Source organism: Solanum lycopersicum, chromosome 5 (assembly GCF_036512215.1).
Source record: "Solanum lycopersicum chromosome 5, SLM_r2.1".
NCBI classification, from domain to species: Eukaryota; Viridiplantae; Streptophyta; class Magnoliopsida; order Solanales; family Solanaceae; genus Solanum; species Solanum lycopersicum.
This window is the reverse complement of record NC_090804.1, coordinates 55484505-55504374: the sequence shown is the minus strand read 5'-3', so window position 1 is coordinate 55504374 and position 19870 is coordinate 55484505. Positions and strand designations below refer to the sequence as shown.

The 19870-nt window shown below is 30.0% G+C and overlaps 1 protein-coding gene across 1 annotated transcript; it reads right to left on the bottom strand.

Annotated features, from left to right (window-relative positions):
* Window positions 1-13244: 13244 nt before the first annotated feature.
* Window positions 13245-15457, bottom strand: LOC101248678 (cation-dependent phenylpropanoid and flavonoid 8-O-methyltransferase 1-like). The gene is made up of 5 exons (XM_069297627.1): window positions 15379-15457; window positions 15181-15260; window positions 13847-13991; window positions 13600-13741; window positions 13245-13519 (listed from the first exon to the last, which is right to left on the bottom strand). The coding sequence occupies exons 1-5, from the start codon at window positions 15436-15438 to the stop codon at window positions 13245-13247; spliced, it is 702 nt and encodes a 233-aa protein (XP_069153728.1). The 5' UTR covers window positions 15439-15457.
* Window positions 15458-19870: the final 4413 nt, after the last annotated feature.

Genomic DNA, 19870 nt, shown 5'->3' with positions numbered 1-19870 from the left:
TTTAGAAGGCTTCATAGATAGACAGGTAGTAGTTCATTAGTCTATACTGTATTAGTCTTATGTTAAAGACTTGGTTGCCACTTTGGCCAAGTTGAATGTTTAAATCATTAAAACATTCCAATTGTCTTATTATTCAGTGTAGTTCAATTCTTTGATGATTATCGTATTGACTGTTTTCTCCTGCTGAGTTAATTAAGTCATCTCAAGGGTCTACTCAATGCCAGTAATGGTGATTGATTGTCGACCACGTCCAGGGTGAAGGCTCGGGCGTGACACTAATGATTTGAAATAAAAATTTAAAAAAAAATTAAAAAATATATATAGTTTGCAAGTTTTGTCCCTCTTTTGATGATATTTAAAAAATATATGTGTTTAATATAATTATGTAGATAATGAATGTATTTTATGAATATTCAAAAATCATCTTAAAATATTTTATATTTTAAATACTTTATTAGTGATGGTTGTATTTATGAATTAATAATTTATGAAATTTAAAATGCTTTTAAGTTATTTTCAAAGAAATTTTATCAATTTAAATAATAAATATATATATATTTTTACAATCCCGTTATATTATAAATATTTGGAAAATCATCACAAAGAATTTTACACTTTAGTTAACTATTTTATCTAATTACTGTAAGCTATATTTATAATTTTAAGTTATTAGTTTATAATCGAGTTATTTATTTTATTTTTGTTACGATTAAGAAGCTCGTTAGGTGATTATACTAATTAATTTTACATAATTTTTAGCCAATTTTCTTACTTAAATTCATATTGGCTATATTTGTTCATTTTAATTGGCTTTAATTGCAATTCAAATAGTAATTTTTCTTTTATTCAATCCCCCAAATTGACTCAATTTTGAGGCCAAAATTTTGGGCTTTTTTACAATTATCCATCAGCCTAATGACCCAAACATACATATTCTCATCCCTATTCCGATTTCATGATTTCCCGGCCCAAACATATTCCAATACAAAAACAATCTGCAGCTGCGTATAAGAGCAATATGCGACTCTGCGTCTTCTTCTCCTTTATGCGACAGTAAAAAGTAAAATCCAGCGAGAAAATCATTCTACAAACCCATAATCACATGCGAAGAAACCAGTACCCTCATCCAACTATCCTACAGAACCCATAACCCTAGCAACCTAATCGATCAAATCATTGTTCCATTTTCCCCTTTTTTGAGAGATCTTTAAATCTCTTTCATTGTTCGCTAGCAACCTAATCGATCAAATCATTGTTATATAATTGTTTTACACTTGACATTCTAAAACAATTCTCTAAAGTTAAATTATGAGAAATTCGTCACTTAGATTCGGCTTGGGGATTCTTAGTTTGTTGTTTGTATTTGAATTGAGGTGTGGAAATCGCTACTTTCAAACTCGTCGCCCCAATGGCTTTTCCGAAAAATGTATACTTCTTCATCTTATTTTTGTTCTTTACTATTCTTACCGTAATTTGATGTTTGGTATGGCTGATTCAATTTTATACCTCTTTTGCTGGTTTAATTCTTCATCTTCTATTATTAGTACGAGAATTTTTCCATTCTTTGTTTGTATTTTAATTAGTTCCGAATAGGAAATGAATTTCCCGTTCTCATTAAGCTAATAGCCTTTTGTTTCCAAGCATGACAGTATATATTGAATTTTTGAAATTTGGTATCATGTTATTACTACTCTTATTGTGTTGATTCTCATAGCCTTGTGGTGATCTGTTTTTTTTCTTTTTTTTCAAACTGCTTTATTTACTTTAGTCCTTCCTTGCTTATCATGACTCCACTATAGACTTGGTTTAAATGCTTTTTATATTAAAATCTGATTAGAGAGTGATAAATTTTCTATGGTACTAACGTTTTTTACTTTGATTATCTTGTTGCCTTACGTTTATGATATTGTTTTTACATGAAATGTCACATCGCGACTTAGATCCATGGATTGTATACTGTAATATTGATGCTTGATAATATGATTTTATCATTCGGGATAGGCATGTGAAGGTAACCTTTCGGGATCCTACGTTAAATCTAATTCTTTAGTTGTCATTTTGGTGCTCACTCTGTTTAAATATTTAAATCAATCTGTGATACTTTCCAAAGCTAATAAATATGTTTTATTCCTCTGTTAATTACTACATAGTTCTAAAATGTTGATTATTGTTTAAATGGTCCTTATGTCATGATCGGTCGTTATGAAGATATCCTTTGATTGACTTTCTTATTCATTATGAGAAGTATATATTAGTTATGGAATTTTCTCAATTCTTATATGCTTTAAGTTATAATTTTACTTGCCTTATGATTAATTCTAAAATTTCAAGACAGTAGCTCTTTGATAGTAATGTGTTTGTTAGTTAAATTGTGGTGGTAGACAAATTGTTGAAATAATTATCCTTAAACCTTATAACATAATTTATTAAGGAATTTTCTCATTTACTTAGCTCTCCTCGAGTCTCTTGGACTCCTCCTTTAACATTCTTTCCATCGAGTCAGCCCCCTCCCTCTATATTCAAATCTTGTTACAGGCTCCAACATGTTGTTGGAAATTAGTTCAAAAGACCAAGGAATGGGTTGTATATATGTTATATACAATGTTTATACACTGATATACAGTTCAAGGTGCTAAAATATAGCTCCAAATTGTGGATATACGCTAAAATATAGCTCCAAATTGTGGATATACAAGTCGAAGACAAAAATACAAGTCTCAATGTTTAAAAATAGAGTTATATACACTGATGTACTAATAGTATACGATCTGTATATGAAAATCAGAAATGGGCCAAAAGCCCCAAAAAATTCAGGCAACTTTATATGGAAGTCGGATCAAAGCCCATCTGATATTTGTGCAGCCTTTACAATAGTGTAAGACAAATAAATGGGGCCAAAGCCCAAGATCAGAAAGGCCAAAATCTTCCTCTCTCACTCTCTCTATTTGAATTTATTAATTTGTCTTACCTTACTAATTGATTTTCTAATTAACTTTACGGTTATCTTAATTAAATTTCCCAAAAGATGAAAGATGTCCTTTTATGTTGGTACATTTTAACTCCTTATTTTTATCAACTCTCATACATTAATTTAATATCATTAGTCAAAAAAAAAAGTTAATTAATTATAAATAGTTTCATGATTGAATTAACTAATTTAGTTCGAATTATCATTTAAAATAGTTCAAAAAATAATTCTAGTTAATTTAGTTTTATTAAAGACTTAATCATTTGCAATCAATTCAATTATTTTAATTAATATCTTATTTTCTTAAAAATTAAAAAGTATTCCTTGTTTATCTAGTTTCTCAAGTTAAGTCATTTTCCTAAATATAGTCAAAATAGTTATCTAAGTCATAGGACAACCGCAAATTAGCGGACGCTTTAAATGCCTTAATAATCTTTTTGAAGTATAAATAAGAACCTCTTGCCCATTTTTTAATTTTTTAAGACTTAATTTGTTAGAGTTTTTTAAAATTAAGTTTTCTTAATTTCATTAAAAAATTAAGTGTCGACTCCTTTCGAAGTATTTTTCTCAAATTGTATTATACTTGAAGCATTTCAAAAAGTGGTTTTTCTAAAGATAGTAAAATCACGGCATAACATATATATATATATATATATGTATATATATATATATATAAATTGCAAAGTTAATAGGCATTCATGCCCTCATGTAAGCATGTTGGTCCGCCATTCAATGACTCTTGTTCTTATTATTCCTTTTTAGAAAAAAACATAAAAATTATAACAACTTTGTCTCATTAACAAAAATTAAAATATTATTTTTTGTAAATTTCTTTGATAAATTCATCCTTAAAGACTTGATAATTAAAAAAAATATTATGTGAAAAATGGTCAAATATAAAATACAATTAGAATTTTTATCATAAAATTATTGATTACTAATTTAGTTTGGTCAACAATCACATTTCTCAGGTCAATAATTTTTAAATTATCCAAATATTCTCTCACACTAAAAACAAACTGTTACAATTGAAGTGAAGTTAAACTAAGGTTAAGATGATCATTTTGTTTTATTCGTCTTCTCCAACATCATTTAATTTTTAGTTTTTTCTTACTATTAGAGAACTTGTTTGTATTGTGTGCCTTCTTTTTCTTCTTTATCTCGTTTGTATCAAATTTTGATTATTCCTTGTAAGTTCTTTCTTCTCCTCTTGTTTGTATCATTCAATGCAATTCAAAGGGATGTAGATAGCTTCGATCGGTTCAAGTGCTCTGATTATCGTTAAAGATTAAGACAATTCAGTTTCACCTGTTATCAATGATAACAAGGTGGAGATAGTTGTTCCTTTCAAGAAGACAGTAGGTGAGTTAGGCCAAACGTGTACACCTTTTGTCATGAAGATGTGAACTTATCGACCGATGGGTCCAGGCCTCATTCTTCGAGTTGTGAGGCAATCCAGAAACAAGAACGATTTGGTTCTAGATGTCATGCTTTGTCTTTGCCAAGTTGAACAAAGAAGCTCGACTGCACGCAAGTTTGGGTTTTTAGGTGAGTTCGGTGCATCCAATCCATTTGTAGCATAATTTCCACATATATAGGGGTAAGACTCGGATTAGAGATTATATAGAAGCACCCCCAACCCCCACACTCTATGTTCTGAGAAAGAGTTATCAGTGGAAGCGGTGATGACAGTGTCTATGAGATGAAAGTGAGGGTTGAGGTTCCTATTCCAAGGAGCTGGTTGATTCTGTGGCTAGTTGACTGATCATGCTCAGTTTTTCATTCAAAACAACCAAAATTTCAAGGAGAGTGGGATGTGGGTGAGGTTTATGGTCTTTAAGGATGGAATGTGGGTGGATTTTGAGGAAAATGCCATGGCTGTGATGGTTTCTGATTTTGTGAGTGGCGAGGCTATCATCGAAATGGAAATAGAAGGGTGTAATTTGATTTTTTTAGTTTTGTGAAATCATAGAAATCAATTTGGAAAGTGGGAATGAAGTTGCCCATCGCTTGGATTGATGTTGATTGTAAGGATTTTTACCCTAAGGTCTTCACTAACGGTTCAGAAAAGTTCGATAAAAATGTGGTAAATGTTGATGAAAAGTTGGTATTAAACTTGAGATAAGAATAATAGAGAGGAACTCTGTATCATAAAAATTTATTTACCTACTTTTCCTTCATGTGAACAATTTGTATTAGAAGTTAACATCAAAATAATGATCTTGAAACCAGATTCACCACCTGTATATAGTAAATCCTTGAATAACCAAAGTTAAAAAGGGGAAATCCAAACTTACCAGATAGGAGATATACAAACTTTGGAACACTAGTTGGTCGGGGAGTGAACTATGTAGATTTATTAGAATCAATGCACTATGAGCATGAGTACCACCATTCAATCGAATTGTATTTGCACTTGATTGTTCCATTTATCTAGTGACATTGATAAGTAATTGAAAGGAATGAATAACGAAAATGAGCAATTCATACATGACATATGAAAATTAAACTTATAGTTGACTATAAACAAGAGTAAAATGTAGGTGTTCATGTTGCTACACCATACAAGACACAATTTTGAATTGATTAAGTCATCAACTCTAGTATCAAAATTCACACTTGACGAAAATAGATATTGATATCCTAACTCAACCTTCTCGATCTTTCCTAATATAACTCGACATAACATGATATGATTTTCGTCATTTAAATCTATCTCGCACATCATTTCACTACACACATAACCAATAACAAGTACCAAAAGGGGAAAGACGAGTTAGGAAAGAGGTAGGGGGAAAGTGAGGAAAACATAGTGGTGATCAAAGTAGGTAGTTCATTTAGAAATGTGATAGATCAGTGTGTTGTCTTTGTGCTTACTGCATTGCTTCCACCAAAGTTCCCTAGGATAGGGTCGTTAGGGAATGAGGAGGAACACTATCGAAAGATTTCCTAGGCCACTTTGTGGTTGAAGCAATTCAGTAGGTACAGATACAACACATTGATCTATCACATTCATAGATGAACTTCCTGCTTGCCTTATCACTTTGTTTTCCTCACTTTCCGTCTTCCTCTTTCCTAACTCGTTTGTTCCTTTTTGTTACTTGTTATTGGTTGTGTGTGTAGTGAAATAATGTGCAAGATAGATGAAAATGATGAAAATCGTATCATGTTATATCGAGTTATATAGGGAAAGCATGAGAAGGTTTAGTTAGGATTTCAACAATTGTTTCCGTCAAGTGCGAATTTTGATACAGGAGTTGATGACTTAATCAATCCAAAGTTGCATGTGGTATAGCAATACGAACACCCCAAATCTACCCTTGTTTATAGTCAATTATAAATCTAATTTTCATATGTCAGGTAAGTAATGCTCCTTTCCGTTATTCATTCCTTTCAATTACTTTTAAATGTCACAAGATAAAGAAACAGTCAAGTGCAAATACAGGTCAATTGAATGGTGGTTTTCATGCTCATTGTGCATTGATTCAGATAAAGCTATAGAGTTCACTCCCCCCACCAAAACAGGTGGAGTTCCAAAGTTTGTATAGCTCCTATCATATAAGTTTGGATTTCCCTTTTTAACTTTGCTTATTAAAGGATTTACTACATATAGGTGATGAATATGATTTCAAGACCATTATTTTTATCTCGATTTCTAATACAATCTTTTCACACCAAGGCAAAGTAGGGAAAAATTTCATGACACAGTTACAATCTATTGGTGGTGGTGATGACTTGTTGAAGTCTATTATTCAGGAAGTCCATGGCTGAGATGGGGTTCTTTTAGTGTCTAATTTTGTTCGGATGAAATTTGATGTTTTCTCATTGATAAGTTCAACTTGTATAAAAGAAGTTATTGGAGTGATATTATTTAAAGGCTCAAGATATTTTGTGTCTTTTAATAAAGTAAAACATGTTCAAACAACTACTTATTTAGCATGTGAAATTTTATTTGGGAATCGTCTAGCTATAATGTGCATATACCGACTTCTTTATGTGAGGAGGCTTGAGTATAGCTTCACAGTAATATCACAACTTTTTTCTTGTCTTCATTCTTCATGTTCATTCGATTTTATGTGGACCTTCCGGTGTTTTGATTTTAACCTTTTTATTTTTATTTCATATATATCTCTCTATATAAATTGGGAGACTTCAAACATATTTCTCTGCTTGTAAGAAAGAGAATCGCATGCTTATTAGCAATTTATGTTGGTCGTTGATATTTAATGTTCTTCGAATGGTTTTTTAATCAGGGTCTTTCTTTACTCGTACATGATGCTAATACGTAGTGTTGCATGTGAGTATTTTCTTTTTATTTTGTTTGAAACACTCTATGTTAGTGAAGCTTGAAGCATGAATTCTAGGGATGTGTCTGCTTTTGAGTTGTGACTAGGATGGTAGACTATGTTAACAAATATACCCTTCAATTATGTGACTTATTTTTAGTTTTTTCTAAAAGAATGCTCCCTCTTTAAATTTGAGAATAATTTATGTGTAAGTTTTTATTTTTTCTTTGATGGCAAGCTTTTCCAGCCACACATCCTTCAATTGTTTTGTACCTACAATAATGTTATGGCGTGTCTAATAACACAAGTTTCAAAAGTTACCTTATTCTTAACCGTTTTTTCACTATTTTGATTATTTACTTTGTATGTTTCCACTCATTTTGCATGAAAAATGATGTTCACGCTTTTGTACGCAATAATAACATGATTATTCTTTGACTCGAACAACCTATTAAACTCTCTACCCAAGAGTCAATGGTTTGCCAAATGGCATATACATCTTTTAAATTTAAATACATAAGTATGATTGTCTATTTGGGTCATGGACCATTTTTAGACTCAAAGTGGTCTTTTAATGGGCCCAACAAGTCTTGAGTGTTGGGTCATCTAAGTCTTGGGTGTTGGGTCATCTTAGGAAAATGGACTAAATTAAGGGATTTAATTTAACTCTACGCTAGTTGACGAAGAGTGGGTTTTATTTGAAGTTGACTGGTCACTAAAGTAGACAACTTGGATTGGGGTAGTTAGCGACCATTACCATCCAGTGACCAACTACATTCACCGAGGTACAAGAGAAACAGTTTGGTTAACGTTCGACTCAAGACCATATAATCTTCCTTTAAGTGAAAAATAAAAAAATTCATTTGACAGAGTAAATGATATGCATGCAATGACATCTAATATCACAATTTAAACAAATAAGACATATATGAGGCAAAATAATTCAACAAGTATTAACAAATAGTAAAAAAGTTTTGATTCATTATGGTTAGAACTAATTAAATCCCTATGAAAGTCGTCATTTCTAATAAGTAAAAAAAAATTATTTTCAAAAATTTATTTAACTTTTTAAAGAATAATCAATTTTAAAAGAGAGCCGCCACTTAATTGTTTCTTAAGAAATTAAGAAAAACATAATAGTTCTCAAAAGATTCAAAGAGACAATCATTTGAGGAAACCAAAGGGGCTTGGCATTAAATTTACACTTCAAGAAAGTGTTAAGACACTTGAAGTGTCCGCTTACACGTGGTTGACCTACGACATGACCAAAACATTTTGACTAACTCTAAAAAAATACTTAAAGTATATAATGACAAATAAAAATCACTTGAAAATAAAATAACTTTAAGCACTTAAAACAATTTTGCAATTTATAAAAAATGTAAAATCTTATTACAAAATGATCGAGTAAAGAGATGGTTAGATCATTTAAATTATAACAAAGATGGGTAATCGTCAATGGAATTTTATGAAGATAACTAAGATACGAGTTAGAGTTAAAATAAAATAAATATAATTACGATCATATAATAAAGAGAGGGAAGAAGAATTGGGATCTTTTGGGCCTACTTGTGCACAAAAACATTGGGCCCAAAAACTACTGATTTTCTAGGATTTGACCCAATTTTAATTTTTGTATACCGATCATATACTATCCATATATCATTGTGTATAAGTCAGTTTTTAACTCATGAGACCTCCAAATTAGCTTCAGCCCTATGTTCAATTTCTTATTTTTTAAATGATGAAATTGACTTGATAATGGATCTATAACTCAACGAAATGCAAGAATTAGGTTCCATTGGACTTAACCAATATCACATTTAAACAAAGTAAAAGAAAAGAACTAATAGAATATATGGGATATAACATTCAAGTCCATGAGCAAGCAATTTATTACTACCAGTAAATAAGGGAAGATGAAATAGCAACTTAACTTACTCTTAAAAAAGGATAGCAACACATGTGAAGAATATATCAATTAATCTAACCACTACCAAGACAAGACAATCTATTTCTTTTTTATGCAATAAAACACAATCCATTAGATGTAACGCAAGATGCACATCAACCGTAACCTAGAGCTTTTGAAAACATGAGAAAATAAGGATAATAAATGGCGAAGATGCACCCTCACATATTATAAATGAATTTAGATTAAATGGTACACTAAAAAGGCTAAAAATTAATTTGAATTTAAGCACAAATATTTAATTCAAACATCAAACTCAAATGAAATAGAAGAAAACTTGCTCACAAGCTACTAAACTTACACTTGAACGGATCAAATGTTCACCAAGCTAGACCCGTCAGATGTATATAAAAAGAATTTAAACTAAACTTGAGCATAAATAAAGTGATATATGAATAATCAAATTAAGACTTTAATGACTATATGCAGATATGAAAACTCAATAAATAATCTGATCGCAAAAGAATGTGACAAAGTAACGACAAAAGATTCAATTCAACCAAACAGAATTCTCAGGAACCAGACTTAACAGAAAAAAAAAAGATAAAATCAAGAATCAAGCATTAACTAAAGACTAAAGATTTAACTAAAAATGAGAATATGATAGGAGAAAGTAAGGAAGACCAAATAAAATGTACCTCAAAACATAGTACTCTAGCAGCAAATAATGGATACAACATTCTTAATTTTAAATTCATATTAAAAGGCACGACAAGACATAAATCAACACATGAATTTTCAAAGAAAATAGTCGACGTATAGTAACAAAACAACAAACATGATTGTATTGAATGTTTAAACCAATAAGATTAAATCTTTCGTGGAGAATTAAGTTAGGTTGTGTATTGTAATGGGTCGGCTTTGGATGGATATTGGATTGGGTGAGAATTGTTGGGTTATTGAGGCAAACAAGTCTTGAAAAAGAAGCCAAGAATGTAGTTAATTTAACTTATGAAAAATAATCATGTGAATTGCTATTTCGATCAAACTGAGGCAATTAGTTGAATTCGGTCAAAACCTAAAAATGAATTGTTATGAATCAATTAATGAGATTCTTAATGTTAACAATAAAACAATTAACATAATGATAAATTAGTTAATTCAATATATAGACAATAACTTAAACTAAACTAATAAGCCAAATACTTAATTAAACAAAATCCTTTTGAGACGATTTTGAATATTCATTAAAATACTCTAATTACATACATAAATATATAAAACATACTTATTACTTAAAAATTATAATTTAAAAAAAGGGACAAATTTATTCAAGCTAATATACAATCTATTTGAATTTTATAAAATTAATTATTTTAAATTGTTTGAAATTGATAAAGCTTGATGATTAATTTATATCGTGGAGGGAAAAAATTGGGTGTCAACATAGTCCATGGGAATTAAGGACCGTTGATCATATACGTAGGATCAATCCAACAATTATTTTAAGAATATTTCATTATTTTCCTATGTGCTTAAAACCTAAGTTATATCGTTTTACTCTAATCCCTAGCCTTATATAAGTTTTCCAAGTCCTAAAACTACCCACCCTAACTTTATTCCCCTAGATTTCCAAATTCACTTCTATGTTTTCTCCAAGATCATCTCTTTAGAAGAAGGAAGAAGAAACGAGGGATTTTCAAGTTCAAGTCTCCTTTCTTCATCACTGCTTAGGTCTTTAATTAATGTATCTAGGGAGTCTATCAAGGGTGTAACACCTTGTGCATCGAGAAAGGATAAAGAAGTATAACAACCAAGTCCATGAACCCAAAATAGACCATGGACCCTTTCAGGAAGCCCTAAATTAGTTGTTTAGGGGTCCACAACAAGTTTAGTGGAGGTATCCCAACCATCTAGGGCTTCAAGGATTTTAGTCACCTTGATAGGACCCTAGATGGACCATGGTGAGTTGTATGACCCGTTTAGGGGTCTTCACAGTCACTCGTCATTTTTTAAGTTTATATAAATCCTTAAAATATGGGAATGTTTTGCGATATGAATTAAGGTCATTAAAATCCCCTAGCACGAAGTTGAGTTGAAAGCATTCTAATCACTTGAGTTTCAATAAGAGATTTTATTTGGGTCAAATCAAATTACCATATCTCTCGGTACATAATGAATTAGATGGACTTATCAAATTAGAGTACTACGATTCCTCTTTTCAACTTCACAAAGTTTACTCCATTTATAGGTTGCAGTAAAATGATGATTTTAGTAAGACCCTATCAGACAATCAAAGTTTCACAAATGACTACACGACCAATTAATTTTTTGACGGATTGTGGGGCCCTAAGCAGTCCATGAAGCTTTCCTTTAAGGGAACTTCATCAGTTTTTTGAGTTATGGTCATTTCGTTCTTTTCCCTATGTGTTTGGTACCTAAGCTATGTTATTTAAGTTCTTATTTTAACCCTAAACCACGATGTTTTACATCTAGTTAAGGGATTAGAAGGTTTTAATCAGTTCATTTACGTTCATTAATATTTCATTTCTTTGGAGTAAGGTTCTATGAGGATATTAAGCTAGGAGTTTTAAAAGTTCTTTAAATTTCATCGATTTTGCCAAAAATTGGTAAATAGATTGTAGGAACTCTGGGCATTATCTGTTCTTTGTTAAATTAATATTAGGAATAATAAGATTTAGTTAGCATGATCGTTCACACTTTTGTTAATAAACAATTTAGTTATAAAAGCATCTTATGTAGATAAACTACTCAAGCATTCAAAATGGTGGATGAAAGTGCAAGAGACTAAGTGTATATGTGTAACTCAAAGTATTTATAATTCAATGGTAAAAAAAATACCTTGTAGGACACAATCTTGGTGTTTTAATATCCAATTTTGCGTCTAATGTAGTTTCATTTTCTTGCAATCTTCGTTATAGTTTATAGATTCCCTATAACATTATAAATTAGAATTTATCTATAAGTACCAAATAGTTGTTCCCATTGTAAATTTCAAAACTTTTCCCATATTTCCTATATATTTCATCAAAACTTTATTATTGTTCTTGCGTGCTACCACATTACACCATTTAAAGGTGTATCTTAAGCATATCAACAATATGATTTTGTTGATATGATGCAATGTTTTACTACATATTTCTCATATGAGTGATTTATTTGATTTTGATTTTATTGTTGTACTGCTTAACTTGAGATAGAGAGATAGATAGAGAGAGAGATAGATAGATAGAGAGAGAGAGAGAGAGAGAGAGAAGGACGTAAGATACAATTAAGATCAAATAGAGTAGGATCATAAGCCTAGGAATGGGGAAACATATCTTGTGTCTAGGATAGACACATACCTTGTAATTAACGTAGTAATAAGAGATATAGGCGTGAGACAAATAAAAATATGTGATTAGATATTTGAGAGAATCATAGTCATAATATTGACCCCATAAATTACTAACTCGATAAATATTGCAAGATTAAAGAAGGTCGATGAGCAACATGATTACTTGATATATCATAACACTAAAAGAAGGTTCTCCCCTTGTGATTAAAAGAACTCTCAACCCTTTGAAAAATATATCAGTTATAAGAAATTGATAACTCTTTCAACAAAACACTTCTGAGTTTTATTATACCTCTATAATCATAAGTCTCAATGAGTCCAACACCTAATCATTCATACTCACTATAATGCATGTGCGATCACGTACACTCACATGTATATTGGATTGAACAAGCGTCATAGTCAAAGAATTATCAGAGTTGAGACACTTTGTTCGCCAAAGAAGTTTCACCATGAAAAGGACTCTGTAACAGGATGAATATGTTTGCTCGAAAATCATATCCATTTCTCAAGTATCAACTTGAGACATTTGCAAAATACTATATGAAAATATGATAACTCTTAAAAAAAGGAGTTAATTTTTCACATACTCAGAATTAGCAGCGAAAATGTCATAGTACAATAATTTTTGCAACAACAACTTACTAGTAAAAAAGGAAACATTTCAACATCAAACACAAGACACACAATTGTTATTCCTAGAACAAAAGAAAACTCTTTTTAGAGTTGCCAACAAATGGTGATTCCATCACCTATAGGGACTTGGGAAATTTTAACATGAGTATCCGAAGCTAAAAATTTGTTAAATTCAATGATGTGTTGCCTATTTGGCTTCATTGTTTCCTTAACACACTCCTCTGGCATAGCAACTGTCCCAAACCATAGTGTATTGTCATATACTATAATACCTCCCACTTTCACCAATTCTAACAGTCTCTCATGGTACTTTTGATAGCTAACTCTGTCTGTGTCAATGAAAGCAAAATCGAAAATTCCTCTATTTTCATTATGCAATAGAATAAGTAGTTTCATTTAATCAAGTAATTGGATGCAAAAGATTTTCAAGTAACTTTACTTTTACTTACCTCATTCAAGAGTTCATCAAGGGCTGATAATGCCGAGGACTTAATAAAATTAATTTTATGCTCAATGTAAGCCTTTTTAATAATTGGCAATTCCATCTCGTATGCATCTCGATCAAGGTCTATAGCTATAATCTGCATAATATTTGCACACATAGATCAATGATGTTCTACACATGAATTTGAGAATATATTATACATTAAACCAATTTTAGTTGTATAAAATTGTGATACACTAGCCTTGCAATCATCAGGAATTGTAAGGGCTGTAAGGACTAAGGGATATCCAGTGAACACTCCAATTTCAATCGTCTTTTTGGGATTTGTTAGTTTCAACAACAATGCAATTAGTTGACCAGCTTCTGGTGCAGTTTCTATTAAACACCTGTAAAAATATAATTCTAGCTAAGCTGATTGACTTTTTAAAACACATTATTGTCGGTGTATATACATTTTATTATTAAAACAAAATATTAAGTGCATAAGTTAACGTGTATAAATTGTGATAGAAGATGACTATTGATTTTTTTAAATTATATGATCATTAGTTTCTTGTAACTCATGTGACATCTACTACCCACATTATTAGCCCTCATTCTACCCATTGATTAAACTAACATCAAACCCAACTTCTCCAACCCAACCCATTTAAGATTTGGGTTAGTTATTGATTCACAATTTGTTAGCTTAATCCATTTAAAAATTAGATTTATATGTAATCCAAATTGATTTTTGAGAAATTTTATCAAAATATTTTCAATTTTTTTTTTCATTTTATATGATATATATAGTTATTATAAAGAAAAAAAAATTAGGTACAAAAATTTTGTAAATAACAAAATAAAGTTATTAAAATTAGTAAAAAATGGACGGATGAGTTATGACCTATTACTTATAACTTGTAACCTAATCAGTTTTCAGCCAACCTATTTTAACCAAAACAAATTTTAACGGGACTAAATCTTTACCCGTATATTGTATTGACCCATTTTTATCGGCCCAACTACCGCCCTACTAAATACTACTCCTTCTGTTTAAAAGCAATGACCTAGTTTAACTTGGAACTGAAATTAAAAAAAAAGAAAAAAAAAACTTCTTAATCTTATGTTCTAAATTATAGTTATGACATATGTTTATAAATACTCTTTAATCTTGTAACCTTAAACATGTCATATTAAAAATTGTAGTTAAAATAGTATTAAAAAAGGAAAGATATCATTCTTTGTAAAGCAGACTAAAAAAATTAAGGCATTCTTCATATTACTCCTTTTCTTAGTAAAATTTTTTAAAAAAAAAATAAAAAATGATGAGTCAATGGAAAGCATGAGGTGTTATGTTGAGTTGGAAAATGAAGATTTACTGAAGTCACGTGAAAAATGTATTGGCCTATGTAATTTATTTTCAGACAAGGTTTAGCAATTTAGGTTTTTGATTTAATTAAAAATAGTTTGAGGGTTTACACACAAAAAAAATGTTGTATGGTGATGGGTGAAAGTAAAATATTTTTATTTTGCAAAATTGATGTTTATGGGTAAAACGAGATTGACAAGTATAAATTAATAATAAAATATTACCTTGGATGATTTGAAGTTATAAGTCTAATCTCCTTGAGAAACTCTGGCTCTCGCGGGTACACAAAAGTCTGCAGCATATACTTGCAGAAGATAAAACATATAAGAATGATAAATTTAACTAAAAAAATACACAAAAGAACGAATAAAAATAAGGTGGAAAATGTATGATTGAGGTTTAAATGAAATTGAATTTTGTACCTCACGCAATTCTGGACTATGCAACAACCCTTTGGAAATTGAGTTGGAGAGCGACACCATTTCTTTTACAACAACACTTGATATTTTTCTTTAGAAAATAGAAAGGATATGTTTTTCTTTCAATAAAATAGAGTAGAAGCTGCAAAACCAAGAATCACAAGTTATATTAGCAATTGTTTCAAATAATTATATTTTTTTCTCTCGATATCTCCTAAGTTTTGATCGAGCTTTATCTTCCATTCAAACTTTTATTATTACTGAGACAAAGAGACAAAGTTTGTTTCAGTTTTTTTTGTTTTCTAATTGCACGTGTTAGACATGAACAGTGATAAATTATAATCTTCTTTACTTTTCTTTTTTGAAAGATAAATATGCATATAAAACAAACTAAGGATTTATTTTTTTTATTTCATGTTCAAACAATTGACCGTCTAGATTTATATATAAATTGCTACTCTCTCTGTTTCAAAAAGGATAACTTAGTTTGACTTTGAACGGAATTTAAGAAAAAAATAGAATTTTTAATCTTGTAATTCTAAATTAATGTCATGTCAAATGTATCAAAATGTTTTTTAATCTTGTGGTCTTAAACATGTCGCGCGGAAAGTTAAAGTGCTACCGAAAAAGGAAATGGATCATTCTTTTTTAAACAAACCAAAAAAGAAATAGGAACATTATTTTTGAAACGAAGAAAGTATCTTTTATTAGTTTAATAGAACATATATATCTCTTTTTAGCACACTTTATATAGACAATCATTAATAATGATAAAAATTAAAATGATTATTAATTAAAGTAAAATATTGAAATAATAATATTTCTCTAAAAAATATGAAATAAAATATAAAATATTTTTCTTACCCCACTCCACGATTTTCTCTAACGGTAAACCCTCTCCCTTCGTTCCAACCTTTTTGCTTTTTCAAAAAAATTCTTTCATAAACTTTTTTTTATAAGTTTTTTTTTAAAAAAATTCACTTAATCTCTCCATTATAATTTAGTTTTTTTTTTTAAAAAAAAAAAGATTATGCTGCACCGCAAATAACCCTCTGCTTCCAAATTTAGTTAATTATTGGTGGATTCCTAAAGTTTTAAGCAAAATTACAGAGATTGTTGGTAAACATATTAAAAATGCAAGTGTCTTTTTGGCTAATGATATTTTATTTACTTTTCTAAATACTTTTACTCTTTTAACTTTAATATTTTGTTTAATTTAAAAAAGTTAGTTAGTCTTAAAATTAAAAAAATATTATAGTTCTTTTAATTTTTTGATCAAATTTTCTAATAATTTAGAACATTAAATATTTCTTCAATTTTTGATGACATATATTTGACCGCAATGGCAATAACAATAGCCAATTAACTCTCCTAGAATTTGCATCTGGCATTGCCATTAATGGCATCCCTTATTGGCATTATAATTGTCCATAAATTTGACAAATACTAATATTAAGAACTATTGTGCTTCTTCGAGATTACAATAAATAAAATATTACTATTACTATCTTACTGTTAACAACAAAAGGAAAAAATTAAACCATATCATTTCTAACATTAATCATGTTTTGAGTCTAGCAATCAATTTATCAAATATGTATTAATATAAAACAATTAACTTATAATAACAATATATTTTGAATTCTTGAATATAACAAAATCTTTCATATATCAGATCTCTAAAGATCATAAAGTAGGATAGAGATGAAAAATAAGTATGTTTAGTATCACTATTGATATTCAAAAAGATCATGGATACCTTATTTACAAATGAAGCGAGTTCAAATCAATCATTTTTATATCTCCAATGCTTTAATTGATTATCTTCAACAACTTGTATGCCTTCTGTTTTATTCTTAAACGTGTTAGGCTCTAGGAGTGAGTAATTACAATGTTCTTTTATTTTCTATTTTTTTATAGGTTAACAGGGGTAAGAATAATTTTTTTTTCAGATAAGAAAATCAAAATCATGTTTAGAGCTTCGATAAAAGAAAAAAGAAGAAGAAAAGGGAGAAAAATCAAGGATTCGCCAAGAACGCCAAGGTTTAACTTGCGGATATCTTCGGGGGTGATTCATTTAAAGGTATGTGAGAAATGTTGGGTTAGTTTACCCACACATGAATCTTACTTCAATCGTTTGATTTTCGAATTGTTTTAATGAGAATATTGAATTTCTTGAAAAATATGGTTATGTTCTTGATTGTTGAGTTGTTGTTTGCCTATTGTTGCATCAATTCGTCATTCCGGGTCGATTTCGATCTATTGTGTATTGTAGATACTAATAAAACGAAGGATTTGGAATTTGAACTATGGAGGTTTAGGTGATTTAGGATCACAAAATGAGAGAAGAAAAACCGTTCAGACGCATCTAGGTACCACCTCGCGCGGTGCGCCCCATCTATGCAAAAGGGCCTGGGGCGCCCGTACAGTGCACCAGAATGGTGCCTCATACCAAATGGTCTGGCGCGGCTCCCCTAACGCGCCCAAATCGGCGTTTAGCTGCCTATTTTTCCTATTTTATTCCAATTAAGACCTTTTAAGGTGTTTTAACACCTTCTAATAATTCTAACTTCTCTAAATGACTTCTAATTACATAGAAATCAAGCTCAAAAACTAATTTATTTCTTGAATCCATAACTTCAAATTCATGGGAAAGTTAGAGCCAAGTTAAGAAAATTCTTGAAGTGCATTCATGAAGTCTTTTGCAAATGCATTAACTTTTTTTTACACTTAAAGGTCAGTTTAATCAAGGACTAAAAGATAAGAAAGTGAAATTCATTTCAAGTTTTCATAAGTCTTTAAAAACGCTGAAGTGACGTTTTAAGACTTAAGATCGAGTTCAGTTCAAAGTAAAGTGAAGTATTCCTTCAAAGAAGGATATAGGAACAAAGTAGTCCCAAAAGAACTTAAAATGTTTTCACAGTTGAAAAGAAGAGAAACAGAGATTTTCAAAGAGTCTTTGGCATAGTTTTCAGTTAATAAGAAATATCATTCTAAATGAACCAAGCAGAAGAATTGTTATTTCAAAGATAGTCTTTGAGCTAAGTATTTTGAGCACTAATCTCAAATCACTAAATCAATATGTTTTTAAAACATAAGAGCTAGTATATTTTGGGAGTAGAATTGAGCACCAATATGGGGGAGAGTTCAGACAGCTCACAGCCTCATAAACCATGTAGCCACCATGGGTAGAAGAGGGTCATATTCTTTAGAAGAAACCTTTTCACAGTAGTCTAGTTGTTCCGTTAGGCAATCAAATCTTATACCTTTGGTAGGGTATACGATGCCCTATCGGAGTGAGGTAGATTGTTGTAACATTATTGTAGCTCTTAAGAGATGGTTTTCGATTAGAGAAACTCCCACAGAAGTTAAATGTATTTATATATATACACATCAATTGTTTTTTATTCTCACAAACATCTCAGACTTATTTGTATCCTTGAATACATTCAGAACCTACAACATGTTTTCAAAAAAATTTCTTAATATTACACATGCTTTTAAATTGGCTTATATTGAAATGAGTTAGTATTATTAAGTCATATTTTTCTTGAGTTGAGCAGACCAAGGTAAGTGTTCGTTCTTACTCCTTTTCAAACTTAAGATAGTTTAACATTTAAACTCGCATACTCGTACATTCAATGTATAGATATCAATTGGCCTGCATCATATAATGTTGTAGACGCAGGTAACCAGGATCAACATCATCCATCACATCGTTGATCCAGCAAAGTGTTAGTGGTGAGCCTCCTTGAATTCTGAAGGACACATTTATCACTTTCTGTCTTTCCTTTTTTTATAGGATGTTGTGGGGTCTGTCCCAATATGCATATCAGTTTTAGAAGGCTTCATAAATAGACAGGTAGTAGTTCATTAGTCTTACGGTATTATTCTTATGTTAAAGACTTGGTTGCCACTTTGGCCACGTTGAATGATTAAATCATTAAAACATTCCAATTATCTTATTATTCAGTTTAATTCAATTCTTTGATGATTATAATATTGCCTTTTTTCTCTTGATGAGTTTAGTAAGTCATGTCAAGGGTCTACTCAATGCCATTAATGGTCATTGATTGTGGACCACGTCCAGGGTGTAGGCTCGGGCGTGACACAAACGATTTGAAATAAAAATACAAAAAAAAGAAATAATACATATAATTTGCATGTTTTGTCCCTCTTTTATGATATTTAAATAATATATGTGTTTAATATAATTATGTAGATAATGAATGTATTTTATGAATATTCAAAAATTATCTCAAAATATTTATATTTTAAATACTTCATTAGTGATGGTTGTATTTATGAATTAATAATTTATGAAATTTAAAATATTTTCAAATTATTTTCAAATAAATTTTATCAATTTAAATAATAAATATATATATTTTTACATTCCCGTTATATTATAAATATTTGAAAAATCATAACAAAGAATTTTACACTTTAGTTAAATATTTTATTAATTTACTGTAAGCTATATTTATAATTTGGA

What these genes read in the sequence shown, in the direction of transcription:
- LOC101248678 (XM_069297627.1), bottom strand. Translation starts at nt 15,438, where the DNA reads ATGGTGTCGCTCTCCAACTCAATTTCCAAAGGGTTGTTGCATAGTCCA. An exon ending in ATAGTCCAGAATTGCGTGAG is followed by an intron (nt 15,261 to 15,378) that starts GTACAAAATTCA and finishes ATCTTCTGCAAG; the next exon opens with TATATGCTGCAGACTTTTGT. An exon ending in CTTGAATGAGGTAAGTAAAA is followed by an intron (nt 13,520 to 13,599) that starts GTAAAGTTACTT and finishes ATGAAAATAGAG; the next exon opens with GAATTTTCGATTTTGCTTTC.